This window comes from Melozone crissalis, unplaced genomic scaffold, assembly GCF_028551555.1.
Source record: "Melozone crissalis strain CALT ecotype California unplaced genomic scaffold, PUWL_Pcris_2 ptg000027l_1, whole genome shotgun sequence".
Lineage (NCBI taxonomy): Eukaryota > Metazoa > Chordata > Aves > Passeriformes > Passerellidae > Melozone > Melozone crissalis.
The window spans coordinates 25,142,330-25,167,657 of NW_026535805.1; the positions used below are offsets into that span (position 1 = coordinate 25,142,330).

At 39.4% G+C, this 25,328-nt stretch overlaps 1 protein-coding gene across 1 annotated transcript in view; it reads right to left on the reverse strand.

The window, feature by feature from the left end:
• EGLN1 (egl-9 family hypoxia inducible factor 1) overlaps nucleotides 1–25,328 on the reverse strand; it is a 32,549-nt gene continuing 7,221 nt past the window's right edge. The window contains exons 2-5 of the mRNA XM_054280200.1: nucleotides 6,596–6,715; nucleotides 4,386–4,522; nucleotides 2,982–3,049; nucleotides 1–1,204 (exon numbers count right to left, since the gene is read on the reverse strand). Coding sequence (XP_054136175.1) covers nucleotides 1,140–1,204; nucleotides 2,982–3,049; nucleotides 4,386–4,522; nucleotides 6,596–6,715 — 390 coding nt within the window. The 3' untranslated portion in view covers nucleotides 1–1,139. The remainder of the gene's footprint in view (nucleotides 1,205–2,981; nucleotides 3,050–4,385; nucleotides 4,523–6,595; nucleotides 6,716–25,328) is intronic.

Here is a 25,328-nt window from a genome sequence, read left to right on the forward strand (position 1 = left end):
AACATTGGAAAAGGAAATTTACAAAAGTGAATTTTAGATATTCTATTAACTTATATACAAAGGAAAGGGGGGTGGCAAGTATCTTTTATAAAACGGAGAAAGCTCAAAAATTTCTGTCAAGTAAGTAAGGAGGTTCTGGGTACCTCTAATAGCCTAGGAAAGCCCTTGTATATTCTTGTAACTCGATGTATTTACCAGGTCCCCAAAGCCAATGACAGCAACTGATAGTGTCACGTTCACTTAGTGCCAGTCACTTCAAAAATAAAAAAACAACCAAACATCCCCCCTCCAAAAATAAAAAAAAAAAAAGAAACCAAAGAGAAGAGAGACAGAAACTTCCCCTCTGTGTATTCAACATACAAAACCACAAACTGAATGTTACTAATAGCAAGATACTGATTTGCTTTTGTTAATAAGGTTCAAGAGAACATAGTCAAAAAAAAAAAAAAACCAATACAGCAGCAATCTTTAAAAGTTAAGATTAGTGTGAGATATGATACAAAACAATCAGATTTTTAGCTGGTAATTAAAGTGCTCCTTTTCTGAATTAAGTTGTAAAAAAAAATTAAAGTGATTATCAGTTACTGGCAACCCTTACATTAAATTAGGTCTTTCATGGCAGAGGAGAACAGTATGAACAGTTTTACAAAAATAGATCCATGTTATATTGGAGAATACTGTAATTTTTTTCCTTTTTATCAGTTTTTCATTTTTTTTAAGACTCAATTTTGATAAACTGTACCTGGTCATACAAAAATTACCCAAAATTCAAACTTTTACCATATAAAAAAAGGGAGAGATGAAATGGATTCAGCTGGATGACAGGTCTGGCAAAATATAAGGATGGACAAATTCTATGTAGGGCACTTATTTATGTCCAGATGCATATGGTGTTTCTTACTGATTGCTTATCTTCTTCACATAAGCAGTCACAGGCCTGGAGTCACAATCACATAGTACAATGCTTCAGCAGTCAAAGAACCTTCTTTTTGATGCAACATTGAAACACTGTTTGCTTCCGTATTAAGATGTTGGTTTGTTGTTGATTTTCCTTTATCTTGTTATTCACATTCAAAAGTTAATAGATAGCATCAAGATTTATCAGGGCGAACAGCAAGGGGAGTTGCTAAACCAAAGGCTTATAAAACATCTTTCCCAACTGAGTCAGAAGGTTTATTAAGTTCAACCCTCACACCTTTTTCACCTGCAGAAATATGAAAAGGAAAATGGTATTTTTCAGTATTTATCCAAGTACAGTCTAACAGTCTACATCACTTTCCAAAATAAAGTTTTACTATCAAAACACAATATCCCATAAGCAAGAAAAACTCACACACATTCTGCATGGCTTTTGTTAGACTGACATTTATCCAAAAAATGAACAGGTTTCTATGTTATGACATTTCATTCTATAATTTCACATATTATTGTCAGTAGAAAATAAATTGCATCTTGCACAATTCTTGCTGCAGATACAGAGCAAAGAATGCAATTTGAATTGCAACTGGAAACCGAAACCACAACAATATGGTAATTTAAACCCATTACAGAGAAAACCAATACTGAAGGAGGAAGAATTTCTTTATAGAAGGGGTGATTAAACATTGGAATGAGCTGCACAGGCAGGCAGTGGAGTCACCACCTCTGGCAGCACCATCTCAGTGCCACTGTCCAGTTCATAGGTGGTGTTCAGTCAGAGGTTGGATCTGATGACCTCAGAGGGCCTTTCCAACTTAAGTGGTTCTGTGATTCTGTGAAATTTAAACAACCCAGCCTTCCTTCCTTAAGTGCCTGCAATCTGGGGACCCTGGACAGGGAGGTGGGGAAGAAGGGGGAGCACCTTCCCTTCAGGCTTGAGCCCTCCCCCAACCATCTCTGTGCAGTCCCTTGCAAAGGGCAGCAACTGAAGCTGTGCAGAGGCTACAGCTCTGATCCAGCAAGGCTGACCCCAGGAGCTGCAGAGCTGCACACTTGTGACATGAAGGCTGGCTAAGAGACAGACAGGCTTCCCATGCAGGCCAGGCAGGCTGCCTGCCCGGGAAGTCACCTGTGCCTTGCCAGGCATGTGCCACCAAGCCCTGGGACAGCCTGGCCGGCTGGAGCTGAGGGGCTCCCTTGGAAAGCCAGGCAGGAGCTGCGCTGCTCTTGCCACTCCCAAAATGCACGGTCACTGAGAGCACCAAGAGAGACTTGGCTGAACTGTACACGGCTCTGGGGCTGCTTGGGAGCTCCAGACAGCAATAAATGGAAGTCTCAGCTGGAAATGACTGGCACACGTTTTCAACATCATTGGTTTCAGAGCTCTTGCCAAAGCCATGTTCGTGTGTGTGTGCACTTGCTGTACACCTGATTTTGGGTTATTTTTAAGCTATTGTAATGAACACAAAATTGTGATGGCAATTACAAGCATGACAGAAGTCCTAGGCCATTTCTCCTTATAATACTAATTTGAACAGGAAAATTAGATCAACTTCCTCTTGGGGGAGAAGCCAGAGAAGGAAAACAGATGCTAGATAGGTGAAATTGGAAATGAAGGAAGTAAGTCCATTCTTTGAATACAGATATTAATTTTAGGCTTCTGTTTTTCCAATACAAAAATTCTAGTCAAGCAAAGTTGCATTCACTTGTTGAATCCCTACATTCGATCAAAACTATCTCCAGAGCTCTCAGTTCTGCAGGGCCTTACAGTCTCTGGTGTATCTATCCTCCACATATATTAGGGAGACAAGAGTAGGGAAAAACTGTATCCCCCTTGTAAAAATACTGAGCAGCCTCAGAGGAAGTATAAGCAGGACAGGCACTGACCTGGATTTCATGAATCACTGCCCAGGAGTTGAATCCCTGGGTCACCTTTCCTGTAAAACCTAACTCAAGTTATGCCACTTTCTCTCTCTATTTGTGCAGAGGGTGGGCCAAGGAGATGAGGCTACATTTAACTACTCTTCCACAAAAAAGTAACCATGATATTAAGAAGAGCTTACCTGTTAGATATTTCACTTTAGCTCGTGCTCTTTCATCTGCATCAAAATACCACACTGTTATTGCGTACCTAAGGAAAGAGAAGAAAAAAGAACTCCTGAATTATGAAGCAAAATACCACTGAAACACTTGACATGAAACACAACCTAAATTAGATGATACTTCCACAGTCTGACAGAGCAAAGTTTTCATAAACAAGCAGTGGGTTTGGAGTTCTTTTCCTACTAGTAGGTATTATCTGAAAAGTCATTGAAAGGGTGACACTGATGCTCTAAGTTTACACTCTTTTCCCCAATGCTATTTATAGTTCTTGTCCAGAATAAAGTCTCTGCCCACATCACCTTGCCCTGTGACCTCATCTTTTTACTAGGTCAAGTTCATCACTGAGTCACAGTGCAGTATCATTTTTTTTGGATATTTGCCACAAGGCACAATTAACTACCCCTTCTTACACGGCTCCTCTGGTTTTGCACTGCCCGTAGAGGTTTTCAATACAAAATGCCATCTATTGAGAAAAGACTTTAAGGAGCTTTAGTAAATGGCATTTCACCACGACTCTTCTGGGAGTAGAGAGGGGGAGGGGAAAGCGGCACAGCTTCTGGAAAAGCTGCAAGAGGATATGCTTCAAGTTTCAAGTTACTTCTTGCAAACGCAGCTTGTTATCTCACAGCTCCAGTCAATGTTCAGTGCACTGGCCATCCAAACATGCTAAAGCATGGGCAACAGGAAGTCTGAATCAAATGATTTACCTATTGCCACTATCTGGAAATGTCACTTATCATGGGGGATAGGGGGCCAGTCAATGTGGGTACCTTTAGCATCAACCACTGCCCTGCACAGAGGGACAAAACAGAGATCAAGCTCCCCCTGTGCTTCAGATTGGGAACAGCTCCTTTAATATGCCACAAAAATATTTGTATATTGATGGTTGCTTCTGTTCCACAGCCCTCACCTAATTCCCAAATTAGATATGGTAGCTTTGCTTGAAAATTATTATTTTCTGACAGCTCCCTGCCAACAAGAGGAAACACTAAACCGAAGCACCCAGTCAATCTTCCAGTAACACAGTAGGGTGGTAAGGACAAAGGCAAGTCAGAGGGGTATAAAGCCACTACGGAGAAATAATGAAGATGGCACCCTTTGGCTATGTTGGGGCCTGCTTATGGCTCTGTGTGCTCCCACAGAGTTCTGCCAAGCACATGCTCAGAAACTTCCCACCTACACACTCAGGAGGTTTTCTCCAAAATAAGAGATCAGGCAACATACAAACTCAACAACACAGTGGAAGCCTAATCACCCATTAGCAGAAATACTCTCCTATATGTCAGGAGTAACATCTCCCAGTGTCCCTAATTTCTCATTTCTGGCTAAGAGAGGCACCATGCAGTAGAGTTCATCACTCCTACCTTGTAGCAAATGCTGGCTGTACTTCATGAGGGTTGCGGCGATCAGACCAGAAGAAAAGCAGTCTATCAAATTTGGGTTCAATATCAGCAAATTGGGCTTTGCCTTCTGGAAATATCCGAAGGATGCCTCCACTTACCTGCAAATGAAATATTTGCAAACAGTACTTGAGAGCCATGTATCATTGTATTTAATAATTCTAAATATCACATTTGAAAATATCCCAGACACTTGGAACTGAAACAAAAGCCTTTATAATGTGCTATAGATATTATGAATCTATAGCTTTTCATTTAACAAATTGTTTAACACATTTTTCACTGTGATTTCAGAATGCTACATCTTTTCATGTTTAAGTAAAAGCTGTGAGTTAGAGGGGGGGGTTGATGCATTACTATTAGCAAAACAAAAATGGACAAGGCTGACTACTATTACACAGGTGGCTAAAAACACCCCAATATAGATGGGAGGAGCATTTTACTTCACATCTGAGTTTCACCTTTCCCCATTAAAGAGATTATTTCTTTTAACTGCAGCACAAGTTTATGTGTAATTAAAATAAGGAAAGAGTAGGAGACTTCAAACTAAAGGTTGAATCTGTACTACTCATAGTCAATTTAGATCTCTTTCATGTTTTGAAAACAGTTGACCCTACCTATATATGCCTAGAAGTAAGCACAAGTAGGAGGGGTTAATTATATTTAAGTTAATTTAAATTATATTTAAATTAACTTCTTCCTACTGATGGTGTTGATGTTTGTTAAATCTAACTACAGATGGCCACCACAGACCTTCATGTCATAACAGACATAACAATGCAAGTACTAACAAGGCAATTTGATATAAATGATGGGGCATCTGTGATCTAAGTCAGCAAACAAGTGACAATTTAGACCCATTTCTTCTCCTAAAAAAGTTTGAGATTCTTTTTTCAATAAACAATATATTGGTAGTATATTAATTCGTAATTTGAAATAGATTTTGCAGGAAATGAATGCCATTGTTCATCAATTAAATACCCAGCTTGTAAATTTCTCACAATGATTGTGAAAATGCAATTTGCTTGACTTCTACACTCTGGCACTTATTCTCTTGTTTTTTTCCCAAGAGAGAAACCATAAATCAACTAAAAATCCCTAAAAGCTGCACTTTAAGATATTTAGTACAATCAGTCCATTTACATGCAAAGATGCTATTATGGCAAAAAAAAATAATTTCTACTTGTAAGATTCAATTTGACATGTCAAAGAGCACATCAGAAACAGAAAGCTTAAAGTGCATTCATCTGACTCAGCTTTCTGATCTATTAGTTTTATGCAAGTATGTTATTAGGGAAAAAAGAAAAATAAGAACTCTCATCTGCAATTTGTGTTATCCATATCTGGTGCACACTATGCACAGAATCTGACTGCTCCCATGTACTCTTCCACATGCTACTCTCTTAGCATGATGAGGCATCAGTAGTTTTATCCTGTTTTTTTCCCCATACACTATGAGAATAAACCTGTCCATCATTAATGGCAGAGAAATCAAAGGATTAGCAAAGCTGTCTTTGCATTACTCTTTCATGGTCTCAATACTGCCATTTAGCTACATCTGTCCTTCAAATCTACCTAGTCCCATTGAATCACTAGGAAAATCCTTATTAAAAATTCACTTTACTACTAGCCACTACTTGAACTGTATAAATCTGTTCTACACCCTGTACCTACAGTGATACAAGACTTGTGCTGCTCTGAACTCTACAGATGTAGCAATGACTGTAACACTTGGCTTATTTGAAAATGCTCCCAAGCTATAGCATCTTTCTTTTTAGAACCATACTCAAATAAGCAATCTACTTCCACAAAAAGCAAACAAGATTCAACAGGAATATAAGTAAAATTTAAAAAAAAGAATGTATGAAATTGCCTTTAATTTCTCTTTGTGTATAGGGGGGCATCTACCACTTTCCTCCATTCTTACTGTCAAGAAGATCCTGCTGACATCATGCAAAACCTTGCAAATAAATGCTTCACCTCTATCTGCTCTCACTAACAACAGAATTAGGGAGGCAAAGGACAACCACAGTTAACACAATGTAAAATCACAACTAAGGCACAGAAATAAGGACATGAACAAAAACCTCAAGCAAAGGTGCAGTAACAAGTATATTTATATACATACATATATATGGAGGTAAAAAACATTTTAGAAAGAAATTATTGCATACCTTGGCATCCCAGTCCTTATTAAGATAGTATATACATGTAACACATCTTCCATCTCCATTTGGATTATCAACGTGGAGCACATAACCTGTTCCATTGCCTGGATAACAAGCCACCATAGCCTGGAGTCAAAGAATCAAATACAAGAATTACTTTTATCTCTGTGTGTGGGAAAAGTCTACATTTTATCTACATTAATTCTTAAGTAATTAATACATAAGCAATAGAAAAATTAAACCAGAAATAACAGTCAAAGAAATTTTTAGAATTTTTAGCTGTGCTTTCTTTCTAGTTAAAAACTGGTTTAGAACTCAAACAGAAGTTGACAACAAAGGCATGACAGACACTGAGAGGAACACTTAATTAAGGCATGGAAGGTGGGGCTACTCTCATGTTGTGACTAATCACTCAGACCTCCCTCCCCTGAACGACATGGAAGAGAGGAAGAATGTATTGCGTGTAATTTAATAGCTTCTCCTTGTGATAAGAAATCTTCCAGGCTCAAGTTCAGACAGCTATCTTTTCATCTTTTTTTTTTCCCCCTGTGTTTCCAATGCAAAGAATTCCTTCTTAAAAAGTGCTGTCAAACTTCTATTTTTAGGAGACTTTTAGACAAAACCAGTAGCCCACGTTACTCGATCACTCCAAGAGCATTCTTGGGCTTGTGTTTTGTCCTGTACATAGGAGGTCTTTGAACCTTTGTTGAAACAAACCTACACGTACAACAAAAACATCCTTTTCAGACCAGAAGTGAGAAATGGAAAACAGACACCGAGCAGCAATCTGCAATAACCTTCTGACATCAAACGACTCCCAGTACAGCAGTGCATTAAACTTCCCATGCTGCACTTTGCTCAGCTGACTTGAAAGCCCCCTGGAAGGCGATTTCTGACTCTTCAGACACACGGATGTGCGTGTGAAACAAAGTGGCCCTTGCTCCCAGATGGCCTGATTAGCTTGATTAGCTATCAGAGCACGTGGCTGGTTCGTTGCACAGCACATCTCTGTATCTTTATGCCTTTGCTAGAAATAATAATTATTTCACTTTTTTGAAAGAGATCAGAACAAAGTTTTCCAAGTCAAGTCACTCACTGTCACCACAGTACTCACAGTGACAATATCCTACCGGCAAGAAATCGCAGCATGAATTAAAAAATTTTAAAAAACCAAAAGGTGAATGTCTACCAGTAAACCAACACACTGCTAATCTCAATGACTGTCTGCTGTATGAAAAAAAGTAGAAAAAACTTGTATAAACAAACATTCCTATCTAGATTTAGCCTGGTTAAGTTAGAACTGTAAGTCAGAGCTCTGCACTGCAAACCCTTTCACCTCTAATGTAATACATAAAAAATATTTTCCCAATAAAGTGATTTTTTTGCTTTATACCAGTAATTTTAAATTCCTCCCCCTCCTTTCATATGCTACAAATAAAGCTTTCCACAGTTTGTATTACTTGCAAGTGTTGAGGAATACATTCAGGGCAGGTAACTGGATAAACTGTGCTTTGTGCAAACTGAGAAACAGTTTAAAGTACTTGCAGTTCAATCCATAAAATATTTGCATATCACATGTCAGCAGAATGGATTTTGCTATAGCAGCAGCCTTTTAAAAATCTTTATTTCCATATATACTCTACTAATGGAAACAACAATTTTTAGTAGCTATGTCTAGGCAGAAATCAGAACACACTACTTGCCAAGTTGTAAGCCTGTGACTTTAAAGAATCCTAAAAATAAAGCCAAACTTCATTCACATCATTTGGAAGTGATTACACTGCATGAAAAGTACTTAGAAATACAAAATCCAAATATATTTCTAATTTTCATTAGGCACTTCAGTTTCCTAGCCTCTTTACTGTAATCATAATGCCTTTATGATTACTGGCCTCATGTTATGAAAATGTTACACATATCAAGAATGTGATCTAATATTTGGCAAAGTTGTGATTTATCAGTTTTGCTTCAGGAAGATAAACCCACAGAAATCAAAACAGTGAGTTAAAGATACCAAATAATGTAATAGGGTTCTGTAATTTCCTTTCTTTGGAGAAAAAAAAAAAAAAAAAAAAAAGGAAGAAAACAAAAGCAAAGCTGGGCTGGAAGAAGAAGATATTTGGTTTTCACTGAAAGCCAACAGCGTTGATAAAAAAGTCCCATGTACCGCATCAACCACAGCAAGCTCTCATGGAGCACGAACAGTGCTGAAAGCAGATCCAGGTCCAACTCTGGAACAGTATTCCTAACAGCAGGAAAGTTTTAATTTAAGGAGCTTTGCTGAGACAGATCATGCAAATTAAACCCTGACACTATCTGTTGCTCACTATCTGTGTGAAAACAGCTACTAAAAATCTCTCAGAATGAGGTGAACTTTGAGATCAAGCAGCTGGAGCAATGCAAATTCTCACTTTGATAATGGGGAGTTAGACTCCAAGGCAACAAAGCAATATTTCCCACCACACTGCTGAAGAAAAAGAGGACAAACAACACTTTTTGGAATGTCTGAGAAACACCAGTTGTCACCAATTTCACATAAAGAGCAGCCATATTCATTTCATACAACCATTTGCGTCTAAAATATTTTCAGTCTTTAAAAAGACCTCTTGTTTTTCACTTCAGAGTCTCAAACACCTCCTATATCAACGCCAAGTGACGACAAACAGTTTTGCTGTGATAACTTATCTAATATGTATTTGTTATAACACTGAGAATGATTCAGCCCTCAGCAGCAAATTGGAAAGCAAATAAATTTGCAACTCAGCTGCTGTAGCATAGTATACGTTGCTCCTGCCACGTCCCCAGTTAACCCATGATAAGGAAAGGTACAAAATATAACAATTTATCAGGCATGGCACGTATATTGCTTAGTGCAACTTTATGAAGTGAATTCATGCCAAACTGTCATGTAGTGCAAAATTATCCACATGGACAGGACATAGAAGTGATCCACATAAATAGCAAAGCCTTTGTTGTTTGTTTTAACATTTTACAGTATAAATAAGAAAGCAAAGACATGTATATCATGAACTGAGAAAAATTTGTGTCTGTGGCAATTTTTTTTTCCCAAACACTGTTAGTGGCAGTCAGTACAGACAGGCATTTGAGACCTGAAAGTCTAAGATTTCCTAACATTTTGAGCTATGAGCAATAAAGTTCCTAGCTTTCCAAAACAAAGAGACACCCAGTTGGGTGGCTCATAAGCTGTCCCATAGAAGCAATCAGTTAATTCAACTCAAGGTATTACTTGCATTTTCTTAACAGAAAAGGAGCCTCCTCTTTTGTCCTTTTTGGGCATTACTATTCTTAAGCATTCAGTGAACTTACTTTCTGCAAAAAATGTACTAAAGTCACACTGGATTTGTTCACTCACAGGATCCCTGTGCCAACACTTTTAATATTAACCTTCTTTAACCCAAGAGCATTCCGTTTTAGGCTGAGCACTCGTGTCTAGCACATGAGCGCTGTCCTAAGATACCCCCTGGAATTCATGAGTAATCAAGAAAGCATGAAGGTGCCCTCCCTCACTGATATCTGCCCAGCTTGTGTCTATCAAGTCTGAAGTGCTCACATGCTAAAGCTCCCGCTGATTCCTATTCATATACAGATGTTCTGCGTGCAAATGTTCTAAGTCCAGAAAATAAGGCCATCAGCTCAAAAAGCAACACTAAGTTGTTAACAGAAGAACTAATTGAAACCACAGATTTTCTGCTAAGAATAGGCATCCTTGGTGTGTCAGGCATTATTCTAATTAACAATAAAATGCACAAAGGTAGCATCAGAGGGAATAAACCGTAGTCCATATAGTTTTTTTTTACAATGTAAAGACATCAGCTAAGACAGCCCTGGGAGGAACAGTATAACAGTGCAGCTGAAAACATTGTTTTGTTTGGGACTAATCTCAGCCTCCTTTCACACAAATGTATGACAGCTTCTCCCATCTATAAAGAAGGAAGACTTGAAGGTAAACAAACTGAAGCTTTATCTTCTATCCTCTCCATTCCTCTCACTGCTGGATGCCTAAAAGCTTAGGTATCGCTCCTTTAAAAAAAAGGAAACATCAAAGCCAACTCTTAGGAAAGAGAGGAGAATACCAGTAACATGAGAACACAAAATTCTCTAAGGGGGGAAAACCCCCAAAACCACAAACATGCAATGGAGAGGATGTGTGTTGTATTAATTTATTTAAAAATTATTAAATAGATTAATATTTAAACTTTATTGTTAATCTCATATTAAAGCTGCATCAGTCAAGGAGATGTCACTTTTGCTGTTTGCTGAAGGAACTGCAAATCTCAGTGAGCCAAACAAGATGTCTAAATGCAAGACCAATGACTTCCTACCAAAATTTATCAGATGTGCTCACAAAGACTTCACTGGAAATCCTTGGCATTGGACATCTGACATATTATTCAAAGAAAAAAACTTCACACACCACTACAAAGAAGAACCAAAGAAAAATAGAATTAAATTTAAAAATGACCCAACCCTGTTTGGCTTGTGATGTATTTCTATTCCAAAGATTTATTCAAGCCTGACAAACAAGAGCTGTGAGGAAATATATTTCATTTTAAGCACACATCAGGCTATGATTTTTCACAAGTTGAACAAAGTAACAGTCAAATCAAAAGAACAAAAGACTGGTTTAGTGTCACTCTCTGTGAGGAGGATCAAGATTACTGACTTACATATGCTAGCATGGTACAACTTAGCTTGGATTCATAAGTGTCCTGGTTTAGGGCAAATTTAGGAGAGAAATCTTTCACAAGCATAGACAGAAACTTGCAACTAGAAAGAAAATGGCAACAGGGAGAAACTCCAGTCAGCCTTACCCAAAACAGAGCAATCTAAAAAAAGGTAAAATAAACCTGAGATACAGCTAATCTAAATATTTCTATACTAACTTCCATCTGAGTAAAATTTCCTGCTGTTATTCTCCATGGTTTAGTAAGCAATGCTAGAGAATCAAGTTTTCACACACGTCAACAATGTGAAACTAGAAAACCTGGAGAGAAATATCAGGCCCTGCAAAGATTTTTTTATTAAAAATTCACGCCTTGCAGTCATCATCAACTGCAGAATATGCAAGAGAAAAGTAAACTGCTACTTAGCAGCTTAAAAATTAATCAAGGCATTACACATCCTCAAGAGAAGAGAGGAAACTCCAAGTTAGAAACTAAAATTAAGAAAAGAATTGACATGATGCAGCAGCTTTGAATCACTGATCTTTAACCCCTTTCTCCTAATATTAAATAACCACTACAGCCATTCAATTTGTCCATTAGCAAAGGAGTTAGGAACCATTCTTTTCTTCTGCCTTTTTCTCTGCAGATATGGTAAACACCCAGCTGCAGAGTGAAGGCAAGAAAAACCCAAGTACTGAAACAGAAACCAACAACCACCCAAACTAATAAACTCTGACTGCAGCATACACCTGCTATTTGTGCCACCTTCTTGTGAGAACAGAGTAATCCGCTCTTTCAGGAAAAAACCCAAGCAACTGAAGGCAAGGATGACAAGCACAGGTCACTCTCTCTTGTATCCTGCCAAGTTTTAACAGCAAAGTTGGAAAGCCTGGCAAGGTGAAGGCAAACTGAACTCAGAACAGAGATGAAAAATGAACTCAGACAGGAAGGGAGAGAGGAAAAACTGAGAGTTGACATAGCTGCTTACACTATTAATAGAATCAGCACACAGCTATGTACATGGATTACATCTTCCATGACCTTCTAGGGAGTTCAGTAACCTGACCTACCCCCCTCCTTCCCAGGCTTTTCAATGCAATGGTCATCACAAGATTTCTACTTGCTTTGGACAGAACCACATTTCATAAGCATACACAAGCAACATAACATACCAAACCATCAAAATTTTGGCACAACACATTAATACCTTTATACATTGCTTATTTCTAACTTGCCAATCAGATGCTGATTTCTCAGCCCAAATTTCAGAAAAAGCCTTGCCAACCAGCAGTTAATTCCTCTTTAACTAATGGCCTTGTTCCTGTCTTCATTTTTATGTGCCATTTACCTGCTCACGACATTCACTTCAAACATCCTAATAAAGCGACACAAGCCAGAAGGCAGCAGTTTCCATGCTGGTTCAGTGGCCACATTCAGCTGAGCTCTCTAAGGCCAGCAGAGGATCCAAACAGCTTGAATGTAACCACGGAGAATAAAACAGCTCAGGTATTTTTCCCTGTAGCAACAACTGGTTTGGTACTCTCCCTTTACCATTATATTCTAATTGTGCTCAACAGCAGGAGCACACAAAGTTCATTTTCAAGTATCATTCCTTTAATCCATGCATGCCCATAGACTCCAAGAAATGCTCTTCAGCTCTTGAATTGCTGAAGAAATGTGCATACAAGTCTAGATGATTCATCAGTTCTTACACATGGCACAGGAAAAAACACAGAACTGCAGCAGCTTAAGTCAGATATTCAGGAAATGACTGTGCACGTGGGATGTGCTTAGGCTTTGATGAATACATCTAACAAATAAGAAATAGGATAGAGAAGCTTTTGTGAAACTATTAAGCAAGAGGCATTAGCCAGGGAGAAATGGTATCGATTTTTAACATGGGGACAGCAGAAGGCATGTTCCTTGCACGGAGGCTTTGACTGAGCCATGAGGAGAGCGTGGCAATTGGGGAAACACATCTCCAAAGGTGAGCCCATGAGCAACTGAAACCAGTGCTAAAGACAGACACAACAGCAAGATGAAGTTCTGCAGCTCTCACTGCTACTAAACTGAGATAAAAGTGCTTAAACATTAATGAGCTTTTCTGCTCTCCTATACCTCAGCTTGTAAAGCTGCAAGTCTCAAATCTCCAAAGGCAAAGAGAGGGCTGAGTCAGCTAACAAACAGCAAGGAAAAAGAAAGATTGTATCTTCTGTAACACAACACAGTGGCATTTTCCAGGCTGCTAGCCAGGTTAAGGTGGGACGTGCCTATTCTCAAAATTGTGCCAGTTTAACAAAAAGGTGCTGTTTTAAAATTGAGTGAGTGAAGGCACTGCAAATACACCTGCTGTCCTTCAATCTCCTGAAGCCCTAGTTTCCATTAACTTAATCTAACTGCTTATCAGGAAAATAAAATAGAGTTCAAATCTAAAAATGTACACAGAGAGCTGTGCACTGATTTAAACAGATTAATTATTAAAAAAACCAAAAGTTTATCTAACATATCTCTAAATACAGACAATGTCTTCAAGTCTAAACCAACTACATTCCCCCCCACAAAAAAAAAAAAAAAAGAAAAAGAAAAAAAAATCATTTATATAAGCACATCCAAGATATGTCAGTGCTTCAAAGCAGTAATAGCTCCCTCCTATAAGGTTCAATATAACATAATCTGATAGTTTTGATATCAAAGTCTACAGCAAACTTAAAAAAAACTGTCAACACAGAACACACAAACAAAAAAATCCCCCAGATATACTTAATTGAGGCTTCCCAAAGAAAGGAGATGAAAAGCACCATCACCAGAGGCAGAAAGTTTTTTCTTAAAAGCCGAGGAGCAAACACAACACTTGGCTTTGCAGCTAGGAAGGGTCTAAAGCATACTTGATTTGTGTCGGTCTAAATCTGTCTAGAGTATGATTAAATAAGTTGACCAATACATTTCAGATTGAAACCACTGTTGAATAATATAAAATATGTTTGTAGAATTGGCAGGCCTCCATGGCTAACTCCCCATTCTCTTCAAGAGAAGCAGACTCATGACTCACTGCTTTGGCGCTGTATAAAAACTGACAGAGAAGTAAGTCAGTCAACACAGATTTTAAGAGTCTGTTTTTAATTTAACACCACAATTGCTTTGAAATGAACAAAACCATTTAGAAAATAAGTACTTTGAAACTTTTTTCCCCAACATGGGGGCAGAGCTTTCTGCTCTCGCATAAGACCATTCAACTTCCTAGTTTCATCACTACCCATTCAAAAAGGGCACAGAGCAACACCTTTGGGAACTAAAAATAACATAACACTAAAACAAATTACAACAGTGCACTAAAACAGTATGAAGTTAGGTCTCATTCAGCTACATCACTTAAAATATATTCTGACAGCTCTTTGTGCACACCAGACTTCCAGAGCCAACCAAGTGACATCAGCAGGCACACTGATGCACAGCACACAAAAAAGCATGGTTACCTATTTTTAGATTATTACGTATTATCAGTGAATTTTTTCAGTTGTGTGAGATCTACTGGGTAAACAACAACTGGACTCAACCTTAAGGGGTCTTTTTCATCTTAATGATCCTGTGACACACATTAGCCTAAACACCGAGCCTGGGGACTTCTTAGCACCAGGAGAGACTGGGAAAGAAGAAACACTAAGGATTAAGAGTGGGCAAGAGGTAGTTGCTTTTTGTTTTTCTTTTTGAACCAAACATTACTGTATTATCTGTGAAAGTAAATGGCTGAGAAATCTGCCATTTAAAGGATATCACTCATCATCTCTGCCTTTCTCTCTTCTAATCTATACATACTGACAAGCCTAGAATTTCTTTCTCCTACAAGATAAACCATACACAATCATTTTGCTAACTGCTAGGAGGGAGATTCATTTCTTACTTAAAACTGCAATTTTGTTTCTGTTTTAGGGAATAAAATAGCCACATAAGTGAAATTTAGCTTGCAGGAAAAGTATCTTTATATAAAAATTTGAATGTTGCACAACTGCATGGGAACAGGATTGTGTGTTTAGTACTAAGTTTAGCCAGATACTTGGAAATATTTGTGCACTGCAAGTTCCTTAAGTTTAGCTAATGTTAATGTAGTTGCAGTAAAATGTCCAAATCTAGGCCTCAGGTACCTCTGGATTTTAACCACAGAAAGAGTCACTGTCATAAACAGCATGCCAAGGAGAATGATTTTAAAGCAGGTTTTAAGGCTATTTTCAAGGGGACACACATGACTCAGCATGCCCAAACCTCACATTAAATGCTATAGCATTGACTCTTTAATATTAGAGTCCAGATAATCCTTTGAAATTATTTATATATTACAGAAAAAGAAGTAACTATGCACTGAAATGCTATTAGACATTTATTTATAGACAGATTTAATTTATATCAGTACTGCACAGAAATCTGACTAAGGTTTAAAGCCAAACAGCAACAAGCAGCCTGTAATATGCTTTCAAGCCACCTACAATTTAAATGCAAGAAATGCTGACTCTGCCCATGCTACGTTTTATGGGTTTCACACATAAACTGTCTCCATCCAAGCTTTTCTTTGCAATCCCACCACAGCCCAGTAACAGGGCCTCTTTCCCAGCTAGCATAAACAACACTTAGGGGTTTTGCTGTTTTAACCAGATCACCCAATGTATCCAGTTCAAACGCACGCAGGCATTAAACAAATCTACTGATATTCCAGCTGTCCCAGTTCCCACCAGTCCTTGGGCAAAGCCTTGAGGAATAGCTGAGGCCAGGCAGCACTACAGGCTGAACACAAACACCAGGAGCAGGACCGCTGATGTGGGCATGCCAAGCTGGAAAAGTGACTCCCAAACCCAGCCCTTCTGTGTATGTCCCAGCAGAGCCAGCCGTGTCATCCCGGGTCATGGAGGCATTCTGCTGCAAACAGGGAGGCTGCACTGGCTCGGTGCAAGGAGAGCAGCTCAGGAATGCAATCTATTTGCTCTGAGAGCGTGAGGCCCTGTGAGCATGAGAAAGATCTGAACGTACCCAACACTGACTCCAGGGAGGAAAAAACACCTGGAAACTGTCTGTGCTTGTCTGGCTGATACAAAAGCCCCACTGTCTCCTGCAATGCCAACTCAACTGACCATGCAGTGAATTTATGTTCATGACAGCAACAAGATCATCACTAGGTTAGGACCTCCTGCAAAGCTCCTTGGTGCTGCCTCAACAGGTTTTTTTCCCAGTCTCCCCATCAATCATAACCACTGGCTCAGGAGACCAACGTGATGGAAAAACACATCACTCTCATGCCTTGGAAAAAATAGAACATGCTGCATTATCAACTATAAATTGGTTAAAATGGACCCATCTGGTTTGTTCCAAGTCTGTTTATACTTGGCATTAGAAAGCTGCTATGAAGAAAACCCATCCAATAAAAAAATCTTTTCACCTTTGCCACTATTGCAGCAACAAAAATAGTATTTATTAGTATATATATAAAATTATCCATCCTTCCTAAAAGGCAAGGCTTCTCCATAGATTAGTCCTTTCCTGTGAACAACAACTAAAAAGCCTGTTTATGTTAAGTGACAAGGCTTCTGTCAATCAAATTGGTTATGACTGTCTGTAACTCAACAAGTATTGTGGTTAGAAGTCACAGGCTAACCTCAAACTCCAAATTCCCCACTCTAAAAAGCAGAAAGTGACAGAATCCAAGCTCCACACAAAGTGGTGATGTAAACAAAAAGCCATGGTGTACAAAATCTGACAGGAACAAGAAAGCTTTTAACAACTTGTCACAGAGACTTCCCCCCCACCCCCACCCCCTCGCCAAGGCATTCAGGAGAACACAGAACCAGGACCTCTTCCCTCAAATGCTCACACAGAAAGTCAAAAATCTCAACATCAGCTGTTAGCATACAGCCAGCACTTACACACTCTCAAACCTTCTTAAAAGCACTGTATTTAGTAAGAAAGAGAAATAGACTATTCCACACCCCATCTAGAAATAACAGATTTCAAGACAGGATATGCACACCTCCTTTTTTTGTGTTTCTGCAGAAAGGTTTATTTGTATGTCCTTTAAAATCCAATCAGCAGAAACTTTCCTGGTAAACCAAAGGACAGCTAGGGCTTGGCAACCTACAGTACTCACTGGGGAGAGATTGTGGGGATTAGCAATAGTAGCCTAGATCAGAGGTGTCACGTCAGAACAAGAGGACTGTTCCACAGCACATATTTATGCAACCTACATGCAAGATCTGCAGAGCTTAAGTAAAGCCTGTTGCCAACCTAATGTTGTGCCAATTAAAGAAGAAAAAAAAGAGACAAGAGCATAATGGATGACAAAGTGTTTGCCTCAGTCTGCAAATGACCCAAAACAACTCATACCCAAGGTATGAACTCATCATCAACTCAGGCAACAGCAGTGGAAATTACTGATGGACAGACAACATACAGTGACATGAAAGGAAGATGAAGAAAGTAGACACCAGAAGGACATTGTCAAAAGTCTGCATTATTGAAAGGGAGAAAGTAACACCAAGTACCACAAGAATTAAGGGAGGAACAGAATGGCAGCCAATTCTAAAAATCTTAGATTTCAGATTTCTACACAGCCAACTTCCCCTTCAAGTCAGCAAGCAATCACTTCAGATTTCAGGATTGGCAGGAACAGTCTTTCAGGCAGAGACTGTATTTTGAAAGAAATTTTACACATAATTGTTGAAAATAAATAACAGATGTCCTAAACTTGTATTCAGTACTGCACACTAACACTGGGTAGCAGTTTCTAAATAGGAGACTGCACTTCAAGAAATTATCTGTGGGCAGCCAACTGATTTACTAATTTCTACAATGTGTATTAAAGGGCCTTGTATCTTTATACTAAAGACACTACAGATGTCCAAACTTTGTTTGTATTCTCTCCAAGTCACACTTGTTTGAAGATGGGCAATCAAGAGGAAAGCTGATTGTGAAGACAAGGAAAGGCTGTAGGGAAGAACAGGGGGGAAGGGGAGGAGTCAGCAAGGACCCGTGGACAGTGGATGCACTTGCCAAGCTGTGCTGCTGCAGTAGCAAGGGGAGCCAGCCCCACAGCTCGGGTTTAACTGCGGCTACCCTGCCACTAACCCCGTGAAATGAGGCTGCAAGCACTAACCAATGATACCTCAGCAGGCCTCAGCTGTAATTGTTTTTGGGTGTCTTCCAGCCCCCTCATGAACCGCACCACAAAACATCTTGGACATCCAAGGTTACTCTCAGCACAGAGATTTGCAACCAAAGATAAGAAAAAAGCTGCTGCTCCATGCACAGCACTGCGCTCACATCCACCCACTGTGTGCACAAGGCTGCTCACATCATCTCTACTCCAGGTAAAATGTTTGCATGGAGTGGCCTCACAAAAACCTACTTACCTCTCTGAATGCCTGCTCTGCCCTCAAGCCTATTGACCAATTTATCTCCCCACTTGGAGCACATAAAAATCAGTAAAAAGATCAATATATTTTATTTCCAGGATCAATACAAGCAATGTGATATAGCTACCATGAAGACAACTGAGAGTTGCTTCAGAAAACAAGAATTTATTCCTCTGTAAAGACAACCCTTAATTAAGGGCTCCCAAACCAAGATAACCATTCCTTAAAAATGAAGGCTAGATGATGAAAAAAAAGTGTAACAGATTTTTCAAAGGAAAAAAAAATTCTCAAAGGGACTCCCTCTTCCTATCACTGGCAAATTCTGTTCCCTACTGAGCCCCTGAAGAATTCCATCACTCTCTCCAGAAAGCTGTTCCCAAAGGGAAGGGATGGGGGGGGTGGGGAGGAAGGGGGGTGGTGTGCATTGGAATTTCTGCTCTTCAAAGGCAAGTTTTCTCTGGGGTTTTAATATGGAGCTATTCTAAGTTGAATTGCAGAACTCTAAGTCTCAATGGTGAGGAAGCATCATTTATTACTAGCTTTGTCTTTCAGTGGGTGTGTTCCTTCAAAGTAGCAGGATGTGAGTGTAGAAAGAGTAAAAGACAGTAAAAACCAGAAATCTACAAAATTCAAGTTGCTATATGAACAATTAAACTGAAAATAAAGCTAGTTGATAGCATCTTCATCTACATTTCATGTCCTGCAGTGGAATATTATTTTCCATGTTTACAAGGTTCTTTATAAAGCTATAGGACTAAACAGGTAAAAATAATGTATGTTTATCTTATTACCTCTTACAATGTAATTTTGGCATAGCCTTGGCTCATGAGTGAGACAACTCCCATTTTCTATTTTCACTAAGGAAAATGACAAAGTCAGGACTCCAGTATAGGAACTCCTGTGTTGTTCTTGAGTCTGTGCCAGGTGTTAGGAGGCCTTCAAGAGTCATTACATGTCATTTGTCCAAGCTATAGCAGAGACTTAAAGCAAATTTACTCAACCCATTAATTTTAATGCAAACATTGAACATTTTAAAATATAAAACACTTGAACCATGGATGTTACTTCCAAGGCATTTTGTAATAATGGAACAGGAAAGGTAAAGACCAATAAAATAGTAAATTCCAGTTGTAACTTCACTACAGCAAACTAACCTCCTTTTATTGAATAATGGGGTGTTACCAGAAGGATTCCCAGAGGACCTGTACTAATTCTATATGACCTGGGAAACAAGGGTGAAGGAGCAGAGGGATGGTGTTTACCTGTAATACCTAAATATACTGCAGTTCCTCTCAGCCCTGGCTGCAAAAGGCACATGGAGGGGTCTAAAATGATACCAACTGCCTAAACAACAAAACGGGAGGTGAAATTCAGGAAAGATTCAGAAAAGTAAGTGCAAAGAAATATCCCTTGGGGAAAAAAAAGCCCCTAACTTTCTTATACAGTGGTGTCTTCTAAACTGGATACCATCACTTTAGAAAAAAATTCAGTAAATATAGGCTGTTCTCCCAAGAACTTCATGTCAGCACAGCAGAGGAAGCAACTGAAGTGTCATAAATCACTAAACAAGGAAAGGCAACACAGAATACATCACCCTGCCAGCACACAAATCAGGATATATTTGTACATTAAATACTGTGCTTCTGCTTGCCTTACCTTGATCAGCATAACCAGAAAAGCTGCACAGAAGTGCAGCAGGAATAACTAGAATCATGAAACAGTACCAACTGGATAAACACAAAAAAGACTACAATTCTTCAATTTAGGAGGGAAAGCATGTCAGCTGAAAAAATTGCATCCAAGCAAATGCCAGACTTTTTTTAAGAATATGACAAGTAAAACTACTGGGAAGTGAGTTTTCACAATACAGTCTAGGAGACACTGAAATCACCATCAGTGGGTTTAAACAAAAGGAAGTTCCTTTTCCATCTAATCAAACTGCAGGACTCGCTGTTACAGGATGTTGCAGAGGCCAAAAGTACAAATGGCTTTTAAAACAAGATTACAAAAATTAATGGCAAATGTGTCCATCCATCTGCACGTATTACAGGCAGTGGTCTAGATACAACCTCTGTCTGAGCTCCTCGATTGCCACAGCTAAGTGGTATATGAGAACATAATTTTATATACCCTTTGAAGCTTTAAATACAGAACAATTATTGATTATTTACAACAACTACATAATAGTATAAACTAGATGGCAAATACTTGTGTGAAACAGACATTTGATAAGGGAGAACTCCCACTGAGCAACCACAAGAAGGCAGCCTGCTAGAACCTAAATCAAATTAGCCAGAATGCAAAAGTCTAAGTTGTGAGCAGGGTGGGTCTTCAGCATCTGAATGATAAGAACAAATGGCTTTAAATTTTAGGGTTTTTTTACAGTAAGACTGGGTAGTCCTCAAAAATGCTTAGCTTTAACCTACAATTCATGACCTAGCATCTAGTTGATACAGAAGGTCACTTCAGATGAACACAACTCCATCTGGCTTCAATTCACCACTAGATAGATGGTAGGGATGGCCAAGCTGACACTCCCGAGAGGCACACGGCTCTTATCTCTGTAACGCAGTCCCTGTGGGGGACAGGCCATTGACAGGGTGCCTGCAGCTGCTGTACCTGCAGAGAGCAGCAGCTGAGGCAAGCCTCGGCCCCTGCTCCCTGCTGGGGCAGCCAGCCTCTCTCAGCTCCTGCTCCTCCCTCCGCCCCAACAGGACAGGAACGCACCCCTGCACAACAGGGTCCCCGGGGGAGCACAGGCGGCATGGAAGCGGGCAGGAGCAGCAAGTTTGTGTGGGGAACACAGAGGAAAGAAATTAACTAGAAAGTGGATGGAAGAGGTAAGGATCGTAACTTGAGAGCAGCAGGTTTTTTATTTATTCAACAGCCTGGCAAAATACATAAACCTGAGTCTTACCAGTTCAAATGTTCCCTCCCTACACTTCTCTTTTTTAGTATGGAGTGGGTGGAATTTTTCAAAAGTAAAATAAAACTGAAATGTACCAAAAATAATATTTGGCCAGATGTTTGTTACAAATAAAAAAAGGTAAAAATATGTGAAATATTAAAAGTAAAAGCATTGTTTGGTAGTTTGTGGCTTTCAAACAGCATATTTAATTTTTCTGCCTGTCTTGCAAGAAAAGGATAACTATGCCTGCTGCGCTATGCCCTCTCAGTACAAAAGTGGACTCAAGATCATATATAACTTTAAAATAATCTTGGAGAGAAAGTACAAATCTCCTACAGGTAACTGACTTTAATTTCTTAAACAATTGCTTAAATCAGTCTCATGGAGTGTACACATGCTTTGTATTAGCAAGCTTTGCTAGGAAAGGACTGTGCTATGAGCACATGCACACATGAATGAAAAAACAGGCAGCTTGGGAGAAAAGAGGAAAGAGGCAGCAGCACAGACTTATTACTAAGTGACCACCTGGATGACCAAAAGGGATCATATTTCAAACAGTTTCCATTACCAGCATATTTGACCACAATGACCCTTTAGGGAGCAAATGACACTAGTAGGAAGACAGACTCCTGGTAACTTCATTCAGAGATGCAATAAGCAGGACTTATACTGATAGTGCCATTGCTGGAAAAAAGCATTTTAACAGATTGCAAAATTTGGCTTGTTTTGTATCTTTTCCATTTCAAACTGCAGTATTTTTTTTCATGGGAGTGCTGAGGTTGGCAATCCCCTCTGGAGATCACACGGTCCAGCCCGCTGCTGAGAGGTGGGTCACCCAGAGAAAGCTGGGTGACCAGTAATCAGGTTTTGAGCATCTCCAAGGATGAAGACTCCACAACCTCTGTAGCAACCTGCTTCTTGTTTCATCACAATGGAAAAACCATTTATTTCATTTTAATGGTATTTCTTGCATCTCAGCATTCCCACTGCCTTGCCACTGAGCACTGCTGCCAAGAGTCTGGCTCCCTCTCCTTCACTCCTCCCCTCAAGTATCTGTAAACACTGGTATGGTCTCCTCACACCTTCTCCTCTATCACATAAACAGCTCCAGCTCTCTCAGCATCTCCCTGTATGACCTGAAAGACCAAATCCACCACTATGAACAGTGCTACTGCCTGGCTGATGTGCTGTCACAGAGGGGCTAAAGCACACACAAATACAGTTAAGCCAAACAGAGGTACAATTCAGCCAGCATCGATTTCACTGGGCATCATCCAGTGTGCCAGCTGAAAAGGAGTCAGTTTAAGATGCCCTTATCAACTGGCCACAGTCTCCTTTCTCACAGCAGTAAGGCTGCATGCCAGCTGCCTGAACAACAATGCAGCAACCACTGATACTGGAAGGGCCCAATGCCTTCAGCAGAGAACAGACCACACACTGTTCGAATACAGCAGAAGCTGTTGAGGGATCTTGGCACCCATGGCAAGGTTTAGTGGCTTGAACAGATGCTTGAACAGGACAGAGAGCAGCAACAAGAGAGATATGTTATTAGCCAATGATAAACTACTTTGGAAACCTTACACATGTTGCATCCCTGGACTTTTTCACAGTATGGAGAACTTATGATGAGGATTGCTGCCTCAAAGTTGGGACAAGTTTTTAATCTATAGCAATTTAAATTCCACATTATCACAACTGTCAGGTAAACTATTATTGAAAGATTTTTGTTTCATTTGACTAGCAATGTCAAGACTGTTATAAACTATATAACTGGAGCTGACTGCTGAGTCTGACCTGCTCAAGCAGGAAGATAACAGACCCTGGCATACCAGAAGGGGAGCAAACCACAGCAAGGCTATGCCCAGCAGAGAATCCTATAGCCTCTGCCAACCCACCAAGAATTTCAAGCTATCAACGGAACAAATTGATGTGAATTGATAATACAAGCTCTTCCTGGAAATGGATTTAAAATATCTTCATACAAAAAGACAAATCAAACAAAACAAACAAACCCCAGGAAAAATAAACCAAACCAAGCAAACACATATAAGGTCCTAATGTCTTCAGCATTTAGTACATTTTTTAACTTGACAGTCAATGCAACAATTCCTCTACCCTGCTAGGACCAAAAAAAAACCCCAAAACAACAACTCCCTCACTGCATTCATCTTTGTATCATTTTCAACATCATGTTTGTTTTTGCTGAAACAAAGCAAGGCAGTCTCAGGCTCTGCACCCACTGCAGCACATGGAGGTGACACAGGATCATCTCCTCAAAGGTGTACATAATTTCTACAATGCAGAATGCCTTCATCATCAAACTATGTGCTCTGAGCTGGTCTGAGCCTATATTAATGCACAAAATTAATCCTTGGGTACTAAATAACCTTTTTCTTTAGGCCTCATTAGTTACCCTACAGGTATGGTCTTCATCTCTTTATCAGAGCACTACACACACAACATATCGATAACCACCCTACCTCCACACACAACCTCTGCCCAGACGTGCAGGCACGCACATTTCTACCCCATTCCTATTTATAACATCATGTGCTAACAAAAATACTCTCAAGCAGTTTTAAGTTAAATACCAAAGAACAAGAAAGTCTTCAAGTGTAAGCAGCTGTTACGTGCATAAAAGCATTGCTCTATTTTTGACAGACACTGCCCTGGAACAGCGAGTGGATTCTGACCTGAAGCTTACGACTGCCACTTACCAGCTAATTCTGGCACAAGCCTGCACTGGAAATATGCCTGACCACCCATCTTAACCAACAACCTTCAGAACCTCAAAGGAGTTTACAAGGATTTCATCAGCACCAAATGACTTTCCCAAGAGGCCTCAAAGACTAGCATTAGTGCTCCTTCTGAAGGGTCTAAGTAAGTCACAAATGCAGAAGACAAAAAGGGTGTCATAAATAACGATTATTTCACTCAGTAATAACTGCGAAGTCAAATAACTCTACTGTTCTATTCACTAAAAATACTGCTTTCAACTGCTTTTTACTGTTGTCTTAGTGGAGTGTAAAAAACATGCCAATGAATAAAGAACTCGAATTGATATAATCTGAATATGCTGATTTCCAAAAAACACTTGTACAGTCCTTGCATTGTCTGCAGTCAGTCTCGCACTGCAAAGTAACAAAATACAGCTGCACAAGAGCCAGGGAACCCCACGAGTGTCCTACTGAAGAATTCATTAACCAACCCACTCACAACAGTCCCAAAATTAATTTTTGAACTGAAAAAAGTGTTGTACAAGAGCTCTCTAAGGAGCCTAAAGAGAAACTATTTAGTCTCTGGATAGGCAAGAAGAAATTTTTGCTTTATATAGAGTATCCGTTTCCCTTTTATAACAAGTTTCCTTTCTGCAGCAGGAGAAAGCCTTCATTTAAATTCCAAGGACACTATGTACATACCTAGAGGTATAAACATATGTACTAGCACTCAGTACAGAACACAGAAGCGACTAGAAAGAGAGCATCCTGCAAAAGTCCAATAGCAACCTAGCCTATTCAAGCTAAAAACCATTAGATATTAATCAAGACAGGCTATCCAACTGAATTGCAAATCTAACAAACATGGTAAATAGCATAGAAGAGAATAATATGCTGTCAATTTATTTTTTCAGGAAATAGCTAGCAGCCTATTCAGAAATTAAGCACCATTTAGAAAAAAAGGAAAACATCTCTCAACCAACCAGTCAAGGTTACTGATACAACTAACCCAGGGATCTGAGAACTGCTGTTCAGACA